This window comes from Pelodiscus sinensis, chromosome 31 (genome assembly GCF_049634645.1).
Source record: "Pelodiscus sinensis isolate JC-2024 chromosome 31, ASM4963464v1, whole genome shotgun sequence".
Lineage (NCBI taxonomy): Eukaryota > Metazoa > Chordata > Testudines > Trionychidae > Pelodiscus > Pelodiscus sinensis.
In genome coordinates, this window is record NC_134741.1 from 1,391,832 (window position 1) to 1,403,220 (window position 11,389).

The 11,389-nt window shown below is 50.6% G+C and overlaps 1 protein-coding gene and 1 pseudogene across 3 annotated transcripts; both read right to left on the reverse strand.

The window, feature by feature from the left end:
* Positions 1 to 219: 219 nt before the first annotated feature.
* Positions 220 to 3,110, reverse strand: LOC142821468 (uncharacterized; annotated as a pseudogene).
* Positions 220 to 11,217, reverse strand: LOC106732722 (zinc finger protein 688-like). 3 transcript variants are annotated; one of them, XM_075912936.1, is made up of 4 exons: positions 11,161 to 11,217; positions 6,655 to 6,871; positions 3,479 to 3,580; positions 220 to 3,184 (listed from the first exon to the last, which is right to left on the reverse strand). In XM_075912936.1, exons 2-4 carry the CDS (start codon positions 6,839 to 6,841, stop codon positions 3,144 to 3,146), a joined length of 330 nt encoding a protein of 109 aa, XP_075769051.1. In that variant the 5' UTR covers positions 6,842 to 6,871; positions 11,161 to 11,217; the 3' UTR covers positions 220 to 3,143. The 3 variants fall into 3 exon arrangements, with proteins under 3 accessions (XP_075769051.1, XP_075769052.1, XP_025045734.1); XM_075912937.1 differs by lacking the exon at positions 11,161 to 11,217 and adding an exon at positions 10,355 to 11,148 and having other exon boundaries at positions 6,655 to 6,855; XM_025189949.2 differs by lacking the exon at positions 11,161 to 11,217 and adding an exon at positions 10,355 to 11,148.
* Positions 11,218 to 11,389: the final 172 nt, after the last annotated feature.

The following is an 11,389-nucleotide window of genomic DNA, read 5'->3' on the forward strand; positions in this document are numbered from 1 at the left end:
CACTATAAATGCAGAAGTCAGGGCCAGCAAAAGGATCCCAAAACCTTTTCTACCAGACTTTGGTATAAAACTCCCCCCCCCCCCAAATCTTAACATCCTAGATTTTGGGAATAAAATCTCCGCTGCCACCACCCAAATATCAATAAAGAAATCAGGGAGAGACTACTTGGGAAATCTCAGCCCCAAAAGTACAAACCAGGACACAACTATTAACCAATACCAGGTTAATAAACAGAAAAGAAAAAACTTTTATTATCACCACAATATTCCTGTTGCAAGCATAATGACTAGCTGGAAAAAATAACAAATAATATACCCATGGAGAAACTCCACCATGGGCCTATAACTGAGTTACAAAGGAAAGCCAAAACATCAGATCCCATTTCCCAAACTATAAAATAAAAAAACCTAACGGATTTATCTAAACTTTATCCTACTTACAGAAAGTGAAGAATCATTTCTTGGAGAGAGAGAAATGTCTGTCTCCTTCAGTAGCTGGAAGAACTCCCAGAACAGAGGCGGGAGAAACCAAACATTCCTTTGCCCCAGTTTGAAATTCCTACCTACATTCCTATTGGCCACTCCACCTGGCTAGGTAAGGTTAACTCCTTAGTTCCCAGGCTTCTGGCTAACCCTCATGTTCATGACACGGGGCAACGGAATTGGCTGCTGTCGTGAGACAGGATCCTAGCCTAGATGGACTATTGGCATAACCCAGTCCAGCTGTTCTGATGTTGTTTGCTGTCTGTTCTTTTCCCCTCTGGGCAATGGGGAATGGACCCACATCCTGAAGGAGACAGAAAATGGCCTATGAAACACTATTGGAGCTGAGCAAACATTTCAGGTTTTTGTCTCCCTGGTGGTCTAGTGGCTAGGATTCAGCACTTTCACTGAACAGCCCCATCCATGCTCATTAAAACTGCCAACACTTTTCTCTTTCATCATGGGAAGTGCCAGTGGGTAGGGGAAGGGAGGGTGAGACTTACGTGGCTAACTCCTGGCCAGCAGCCAGGCAAGTTTCTCAGGCATCTCCTTTCCTGCACAGGCCGCAGAGGTCACGTGCATGGGTAAATAAAAGCCTGAGTGGAGGTGGGAGGGCTTTAAGCAGGCAGCTCCCATTGGCCAGAAACATGCTAGGAGCAGGGACAGCACATGAAGCCCCTCACCCACTGGAATGAACCACAAAAAGCCCAGCAACTCAGCCGTGTGCAGGGGTGGGGCAAGTAGGGAATGTGCCTGAGACTTCTCTCTGCATTTAGTAGGCCAAATCAGGTAAGCTTGGTGCTCTGGATCTGCTGGCCTATATTGTCCAGGCCTGACAGAGGGAACCATGGCTCTGGGCTGTGAGAGAGGGGCACTGTGGAAAGGTACAGGGACATACCCTTGTACCCTCTATCATACAAGAAAGTGAAAACTGGGGAGGAGCAAAAGAAAGTCCAGCTACCTCCTGGGGCTGCCCCTTTCCAGAAGCGTTATGAGATGAAATGCTGCTGCCACTTTGCCACCTCTGCCTCTCACTGACATTTATGGATGTTCTTTTCTGCTGCCCTGTTTCTGTTCTCTGCCTCGCCCTTTTCCCATCCCCTGATCCTTTCTGGCTCTGGCTCCCTCCCAGCTGTCTGGCTCCCTGCAGCCACTTCCCCAAGTGAACAACTCAGCAACCCCGGGGGCTGCCTCCATCACTTCTGCCACTGCCAGGCAAATGGAGGCCGCTGGGGCTCAGCACCTTTCTGCCCAACCAGGGCTGGCTTTTTGGGAGAGGAAGTAGAGAGTGGGAGGGGCCACGGGAGGCACTTGGCCCCCCTGGCTATGTCCACGGGGAGGTGGCTCTGCTGAAAGCCCAACTGCTTGTCCTATCAGTTAGGCAGGGCCCTGTTATCTGTTTCCCACTTGCTTCTTGTAGCCTCTTTTCCCTTTCCCAGGTGTCCCTTCAGATAGGACGGGAGCATTCTACTCTGGGCCAGGGGACTCAGGGCTTGGGTAGCTTGTTGCCCTTGCAAAGGGTGTAGCCAAAACACAGGCCTCGCTGGCAGCAGGATTTGAACCTGACCTATGTCTGACCTCTGTTTGAAGCCATTTCTGCAATCAGAACTGTTATGAGGTGACTCTCTTGTATGTATTATTTGTTGGCTAGTAAGGCAGGAGCACTGACTGAAACTTTTCCTGCAGCCAGAGCAGGTGAATGGTCTCTCTCATGTGTGGGTTCTCCTATGTTTAACAAGGTGCGACTTCTGACTGAAGCTTTTCCCACAGTCAAAGCAATTAAAAGGTTTCCCTCCGGTGTGTCTCCTCCTATGGGTAATAAGGTCTGAGCTCTTCCTGAAGCTTTTCCCACAATCAGAGCAGCTAAAGGGTTTCTCCCCTGTGTGGATCTTCCTATGGATAACAAGATTTGACTTGCAGCTGAAGCTTTTTCCGCAGTCAGAGCAATTGAAAGGTTTCTCCCCTGTGTGGGTCCTCCTATGGGTAACAAGCTCTGAACTCGTACTGAAGCTTTTCCCACAATCAGAGCAGCTAAAGGGTTTCTCCCCTGTGTGGGTCCTCCTATGGGTAACAAGGTTTGACTTGCAGCTGTAGCTTTTCCCGCAGTCAGAGCAATTGAAAGGTTTCTCCCCTGTGTGGGTCCTCCTATGGGTAACAAGGTTAGACCTGCAGCTGTAGTTTTTCCCCGCAGTCAGAGCAATTGAAAGGTTTCTCTCCTGTGTCGGTCCTCCTATATCTAACAAGGTGATCACTTCTACTGAAGTTTTTCCCACTGTCAGAGCAGTTATGGGTCTCTCTTTTATATATATTTTCTGATGGTTCGTAAAGCGTGAGTGCTCACTGAAGCTTTTCCCAGCGTCAAAGCACTTGAAGGGTTTCTCTCCTGTGTGGGCTCTTTGATGTTCAAGAGTTTCACAGTCACTACAAGTGCAGGGTGACTGTTGATGGGGGATTTTCTGTTCAACAGTTTCTATATTTCTTTTCTCCTCTCTGCTCCTGTGATTGGATTTACCCTGTCCCTCTCCTGGATGGTTTCCATGCTGCCTTTCTGGGCTATGCTGACTCTGACAGGTCTCTCCTTGCTCACATATCTGGGAAACATGCCCTTCAGGTCTTCCCAATAACATCCCACATGGAGTCACTTGTTCCAGTCCTTCCTGCTAAAGACTCTTCTCGTGGTTCTCAGTTAGCATTCCATCACCTGTTGGGATAGAGAAATAATCCAGACAGGAGTTATTGTCCATGATGAGCTGAAAGAAAACTCTGAAAGAGGAATAGAAAAAGGGGATAAACACTCAAATAATGATTGAATTATCATGAGCTGAGTTAATTCTTCTTCACAACCCTTCCACAAATGAGAGAACCCAGCCTTTCCCCACCCACCATGCTCTGACTAGAACTGAAGACAAACTGAAGAGTCAGACAGACTTCATGAAAACACACAAGTTACACCGGCTATAAACTGGTTTCTGAGGCAGTTTAACTGATTGTTTACCTCTGTGGGTGTTGCTGATAATTTCCCCTTCCTCACAGCTCTGGGAATCTGGGACCTGTAACTCCACTCTGGAGATCACATGAGCGTTAGAAAATGGAAATCCTGTTTGGAAAGCAAATAACTAAGTACTGATCTTGTTCATTAAGGCCTTTACTGCTTCCAGAGCCAGGATCTGAGTCACCCCCAGAGAGGCTCCTTCCTCACCTTGCAGGAACTGGGATCTGGGTGGTACAAGAGCCCAGGCCACACTCACCTGCAGTAAAGGTGCATCCCCCCCACCTTGGGAATGGCCCAGCTCATTCCCCAGGGGTGCTGAGCACTCTGCTGCACTCTCTAGGGTACAAATCAGTCTCCCTCATGGCCTGTTCCAACCCCCTGGCATCCAGAACACGAACACACTGTTCAGAAGGGGAGCTCTAGTGAGGGCTGGCAAGTCTTACACAAAGGTTCCCAGACAGGGCTCAGACTGTAGAGGCCACATAGCAGATCTCTAGGTCTTGGAGAGCAAGGACCTAGCAGAGCTCTAGCTCCCCAAAGCTCTGTCCACAAAGCTCCTGGCTGAGCACTTCCTGCTCTTTGGCTCAGATGCTGTACTTAAGCCAGAAGGAGGTAGAGGAAGTTGCTAAACAGCAAAATGAACCCTTGGCTGGTTGCTTCAGGTCCTTGCCTATGCTCCATTCTCCTGATCACAGTCGTCAGTGCCTGGGTGGGCCCTGTCAGCTACCCACAACAGCTGCCATTGTCATAGCTGGCCAAGGTGGTGCTGGTCTTCTCCTGGGGCCAACCAGGACAGAGCTGGGCTGTGATGCTTCTCTGGTGCTTGTGGCTGGTGCTCAGCTCCTCCTCTGCAGCCTCGGTTCTACTCTGCCAGCAGCAGCCTTTGTGTGGTTTCCCAGTCTGCCACTTGTGGTGAGCCTGGCCTTTGATTTGGTGCCCCTCCAGGGTTGCACAGAAGCTATCACCTTTACACCTTGTGAGTGCGTTTCCCTCAGCTTCGGCCCCACCCCTTCTTAGATCTTCATTTAGTGTTGGGAAGATCCACCTGTGACATGACCATGGAGATCATTGTGCTACCACTGTTACACAACTGCAAGGAACCTTGTGCAAAGTGTGTTGGGTCCCGTGTCAATGGGAATGTTCTGATGTGATGACTATGACTATGATTATATTGTTAATATCCATTATTTCTGAACTAGAGGAGGCCAGGGTTTGGCAGAATGGTGGGGCACTAGGTACCAACTAATCAGGCAAGCACATTCCTGAGCGGCGAGGAGGACAATCAACACTCTGATCTCTGCAGTAACTGCAAACATTCAGTCCTAATAGATAGCTCAGAAAGAGACTGACCCTTGTGCACATGAACGGGATATGGGGGATTATCAAACAGACAGAAGGCCAAGAGGGTAGCAACACATGGAACAACATGCATCTTGTTTGTGTCAATGTATGACAGGAGAAGGCACAGAAGGGGCATGTTGATGCTGGCTGAGCTGCTACCTTTATTGCATTGGGAGAAGTCTCACTATACCTGTGCCTGAGGAGCTGGGACACTAGCATCCTGCTCCTTTCACAATAAACAACTGAGCACCGTAGCCTCCAAATGGAGTCTGGGTCTTTCTTTAGTGACAACCCTGAGGTGTGCTACATGGGCAAGCCGCACACTCTGCCAGTGCCACTGGCATCAGAGCTCCAGAAAAGGGTGCCCCTGAACAGCCGTAACGAGATTCTGTGCTGCTAGCAGCAATTCATATGGCACCGCAGTTGCTATGGGAAGCAAAATTATCAATCACAGCAGCACCTGGGAACTCTGGTGTGAATCAAGACCCCACTGTGCTATCGGGGTGCTCATATGGAGCTAAACATCTCCCTTCTTTAGTGTAGGTATCCTTCCCCCACTCTATGAAATGGAGACACACTATAATAGTTACTGCAGAGAGAGAAGACTGCACACAAAGTCTAAGGAACTTGATCAAGGTTACACAGAAAGTCTGTGACAAGGGCAGAGAACTGAACATAGGTCTCCTGAGCATGAAGCTAAACATTCCCACAGGAAGAAAAAGTCCCTACCCAAAGATATTTCACTCTAAAAAAACAAGACTGATGATGTGATTATCTCCATTGCACACAGAGGCAAGTGAGTCCCAGAGAGAATGAAGCTGACCTTTTAAGGAAACCCAGCCTGTGCCTGAAATGCAAGGACAGCTCTGCTCACATTTCTCTACTACAGAGCTACCCCTGAGAAAACACTCACAGAGTATGTCTACATTAGACCCCTAGATCGATCTAGGGAGGCTAATGAGGGTGACCGGAATTGCAAATCAAGCCCAGGATTTAAATATCCCAGGCTTGATTTGCATGTCCCTGGCCGGTCGCCATTTAAGAAATTGACTAGCCCGAAGTAACTGCCCATGTCTACATGTGGCACTGAAATGGGCTTCTGATTTAAAGCCCCTAAATCGAATTAGGTGGCAAACCTCATTGCAGGAGGAATACCACCTAATTCGATTTAGGACTTTAAATCTGAAGCCCGTTTCACTGCCGCGTGTAGACATGGGCAGTTACTTCGGGCTAGTCAATTTCTAAAATGGCAACTGGCCGGGAACATGCAAATCAAGCGCGGGATATTTAAATCTCGGGCTTGATTTGCAATTCCGGTCACCCTCATTAGCTTCCCTAGATCGATCTAGGGGGCTAGTGTAGACGTACCCACAGAGCGTGAACTACCTCATCCATTGTCCCTCAGCTTCAGCACCCAGCCCCTCCCACTGGCAAAAACCAGCATGTCAGAGATTAGCAACAGGCAGGGAAGGACTCTGGGAACTGCACCCTCCTTCCAGAGGCTCAGCCCACTGCCACAAGGGGACCCCGCCAGCACTAACAGCAGCCAGACCCAGAACTCTGGTACCTGCCATTCCTGCCTGAGCCCTTCTACTCACACCTCCGGCCAAAGCACAACAAGGGCAAGATGGTGGGAAGCACATGGAGACCTTGGTTGTGGGAAAAGCAGCACTATTGTTGTGTCCCCAAACCTGCTTCTCCTGAAAGTGGGAGCCAGGATTACTGGGGCTGATACTCCTGACACTGGGGGGCAGAGGACATTGTGGGGCAGAGGACATTGTGGGGCCTCAACCAAACCCAACCCAACTTCTGATACCCGAGGGGACAGGAATCCTTACCCAGCCAGCTCACAGACTCATAATTCTCCTGCATCACATCCCAGTAGAGGGTTCTCTGGCCCGGGTCCAGCAGAGCCCATTCCTCCTCAGAGAAATACACAGCCACTTCCTCGAACCTCACTGGCTCCGCCACAGCCATTTCCTGTCCCTGGTTCTGCAGGCCAGGGGCTGAGCTGGGGGAAGACATGGGTGTTCTGCAGCCTGGCAGGAGAAGAGCCTGATTGGAATGTATTGTAACATTAGATGAAGCACACAGGGAATATGGGACCAAATTATGTGAGTAGAAGTACAAATACACAAGTAAAATAAAAAATATTTGTATATACAATAAAGTAAGAGAAAAGTAAAGTGGGTACTTTGGTGGCTGCAGGATGGGGAATTACTTATGGAAATACTGATTTTGATAATAAGTTTGTAAGTAACAAAATTATTTTCTAAAGTATCTTGGAGCTTTCACATTTAAACCCTGGCCTGTAGTGAACATTCAAGAAGCAAAATCTACCCAAGTGGCCAGCAATGTGAGAAAGAAGCAGGCTGAGGATTACCATATTTCCCTAAGTTGGATACTGGACACCTGGTAAAATGACTGATATTAGAACATAAGAATGGCAGTACTGGCTCAGACCAAAGGTCCATCTAGCCCAGTAGGCTGTCTGTCAACAGTGGCCAGCACCAAGTGCCCTGGAGGGGGTGGACCGAAGACAATGATCAAGCAATTTTGTCTAATGCCATCCATCTCCAGCCTCTGACAAACAGAGGCCAGGGATACCATTCCTACCCCCTGGCTAATAGCCTTTTATGGACCTAACCTCCATGAATTTATCTAGATTCTCTTTAAACTCTGTTATAGTTCTAGCCTTCATAGCCTCTTCTGGCAAGTAGTTCCACAGGTTGACTATGTGCTGTGTGAAGAAGAACTTCCTTTCATTAGTTTTAAAACTGCTACCCATTAATTTCATTTGGTGTCCTCTTGTCCTTAAATTATGGGAACAAATGAATAACTCTTCTTTGTTCACCCTCTCCACACCACTTATGTTTTTATATACCTCTATCATATCCCCCCTCAGTCTCCTCTTTTCCAAATTGAAAAGTCCCAGTTGCTTTAGCCTCTCTTCATATGGGACCTATTCTAAACCCCTAATCATTTTAGTTGCCCTTTTCGGAACCCTTTCCAAGGCCAAAATATCTTTTTTGAGGTGGAGACCACATCTGTACATAGTTCTCAAGATGTGGGCACACCATAGTTTTATACAGGGTGAGTAAGATATTCTGGCTGTCTACACACTGGCGTGATCTTGCGCCAAAGCGGCCGCTCTTGCACAAAAATTTGCTGCCTGTCTATGCTGGCCATGTGTTCTTGAGCAAGTAAACTGACGTTCTACTGTATAAAATCAGGGCTTCTTGCACAAGAGGCCAGTGTAGACAGGCAACATGAATTTCTTGCGCAAGAAAGCCCTGTGGTTAAAATGGCCATCAGAGCTTTCTTGTGCAAGAGAGCATCTACACTGGCATGGATGCTCTTGCGCCAAAGCACATGTCTTGTGCAAAAGCACATGCCAGTGTAGATGCTCTCTTCTGAAAGAGTTTTTGCAGAAGAACTCTTCTGCAAAAGAGTTCTTGCGTAAGAAGCTGCCAGTGTGTCTTATTTTCTATCCCTTTCTTAATAATTCCTAACATTCTATTTGCCTTTTTGACCACCTCAGCACACTATATAGATGTTTTCAGAAAACTATCCATGATAACTCCAAGATCTCTTTCCTGATTTCTCATAGCCAAATTAGCTCCCATTATACTATATATACAGTTGGGGTTATTTTTTCCAACATGCATTACTTTACACTTATCCACATTAAACTTAATTTGCCATTTTGTTGCCCAATCACTTAGTTTTGTGAGATCTTTTTGAACTTCTTCACAGTCTGCTTCTGTCTTGACTATCTTGGAACAGTTTAATAATATTAACTAGTAACAGTTTAGTAATATTCAAGTGAGCTCAGCAGCAACCCATCAGAACTTAGCAGCACAAAGGTTCAAATTAACATCAAATCCCTGTGAAGCATAATGACTGCGTAGCTGGAGCCTTCTTATCTTTAAGGCTTTAGGATTCAAAAGGGAAGGGGGACACCCTCACACACACATGCTTGGGTGTCTGACAAAGCTCACATGTGATGTTAAATATTGGTTAATTGAATAGTCAAGTAACCTCTAGAATTCTTATGAGTCACTCGACTATTCTCTAGTCCCTGGGTGTGGGGCCAGCAGCCAGTGTGTTCTAGCCTCACTCCTGAGGAGCCCCCTGGGACTCCACACTGCTGCCACTCCTATATATCAGTGTGACGGGGCGGCGGGGATCGCGAGCCCCAACCCCGCACTGGGGCGCCGCGGGAGACAGGCGCCGAGATGCCTGAGTGGCTTTGCCACGCTTGTTCGGCGGCGGCGGCCAGCGTAGGCGGGAGCAGGGCAGCAGGGAGCTCAAGCCCCGACCCCGCACCCCACACCGGGGGTGCCGCGAGAAACTGCCATCCGGACGGCTCTAACGCGCCGGCCCAGCAGCGGCTGTCGGCGCAGGCAACTCCCTGACGGGCCACCCACGCGTCCCTGAGCAAGGGTGCCGGGTTTAAAAGCCAGGCGGCCGGGACACCAAAAGAGAGAGCGAGCTCCGGCAAGACGGCGAACAGACAACCCCCACGGACAGCAGCACGGTGGAAGGACCGACGGTGGACCCAGGACGGGAAACCGAGGGCCCTGTGGCCCAAGTGGGTAAGTCACCCTTGGTGCCCCGCTGAACCAGACTGAGCCATACGGACCCGAAAGGGTCGGAGGAAGCAGCCCAGGACGGGGTCGGAAACCCCGGGGACCGGTGTGTTGCGGCTGTAGCCCCCCCGGTCGGGCAGTGCGTCTCGGACGCGCTCCCTTAGGGTCCTGGACTGGGACCTGGAGAGGGGGCGGGCCCAGGTCCCCCTCCACCCCGGTCGGTTACCGGGGGACTATTGAGGAGTGAGACAGTGGAGCAAGACGACCCCCCCATCCCCGCGAGAGGCAGTGGGGGCGTTAGAATCAGAGGCAGCAGTGCAGGGTGCCAGGCAGGACCTGATCTGAGAGGGGAGCCAACTTAAAAAGCAGCTCTCCTCGTGGACCAGCTGCCTGTCACCCTGTGCTGCTACCTCTGTTAAAGTAGCACGGGGTGACAGCAGCCCGTTTCCTAACACACTTTAAACGCAGACACACAGCAGGGGTAGGTCTCAGATCCATTTCAAGCCAGGACCCGCCGGCCTGCTAAAAAATTTACTGTCAAGTGTGTGGGGGGGGGGGGGGAGGAGGAGGAGTATGTTGTCTATAGCATTAACCTATACGTTTTTGCTTAATTGGTTAACAGACTAGACTATTACAACACCAGAACTGAATCTGGTGCTCTCCTCTGAGCCAGTCTGGCAAAGAGGGGGGACACTCTCTAGGGCAGCCACTGGACTCCACTCCCTACCTGTGGGCAGGGAGCTGGGAGCAGGGATCGGGCAGCAGCAGGACTCACCAGCTCTGATGGGGAGGGAGACAGAAAATATGGGACAATTTATCCGTTTTGAAGAACAAGCCAGGACCCTGCACCAGGCCTTTAACCCAGGACATCTTCTTACTAAATAGAGTGCTAGGAAGGAGGCAAAACAACAGCTCTCACAGGCAAACCCCAGCTGCTGAATCTCACCTCCTTAGGCAGTGTCCACTTCTCAAGTAGGAAACGGGCATCTTCTCCGGGCACTAGCCACCCACTCAGAGCTGGGAAGGGGGTGCTGTCCCCTCCTGTATTTTTACAACCACTGCAAATGCTCCCCACCCTCAGGGATGTTTTTCTGGTTTTTCGGATCCTATTCTTAACTCTGCTGCCTGCCCCAATTTTACCCTTTGGCTTCTCCCTTGGCCTTGCAGCCAGTTGTGGGATCTCCCTACCCACTCAGTCAGCTTGGTCCCTGCACAGACTTTGCCTCCCCTATAAAAAAAAAATTGGGCGGGGGACCTTATGTGGGCAGGGTCATTCAAGTGAGAAGCAAAACTGAACAAACCCCAAAAAACCTCACTGATGTGGCCCGACTCTCCACATTCACCACAGAGCAGGGCGGTCCAACCAAGTAGATTGTGTGTGGTGCAGACAGTGGCGGGGACGGGGTGTCCAGAAAGCCAGGGCAGGCTCCCCAATACTGGAGGGTTCCCTGAGCTTCAGAGGCCAGTTCCAGGCAGGGTGGGGCCATGTCCGACCCCTAGGCCGCGGGTTCCCGGCCCCTGCCTAACAGCGGGAGCCAGGCCGCTCGGAGCAGACGCCGAACAGGGAGTCTCCGGCCCTAGAGCCAGGCCGGGCCGCGGCGCGTTTCCAGGGGCTGCAGCTAAAACGTTTCGCCGCGTCCCGCCCCCACCAGGACCTGGTGCCCGTCAGACCCCGAGATCTCACGGCCGGTTTGCAAACACCGCACAAGGGTCCCCGTCACTTCCGCTCCCCCCGCCCCGGCCCGCACGCACCAGGCTGCGGCGGCCCCAGCAGCTAGTCTCAAAGTACGCGCCTTAGGACTTGCCTTCTTGGAGCATGCGTATTAGCCGCAGCTGAGACAGCTGCCCTCACTCTACGCGCAGGCGCAAACGGGGGCGCGGGGAGTGGAACGCTGGCGTGCGCGGCTCGGGGCAGTTTGATTCTCTCCCCTCCCCCCCTTTGCCGGTTTTTCCTCGCCCGCCCCCACGTTCCTCCCTGCCC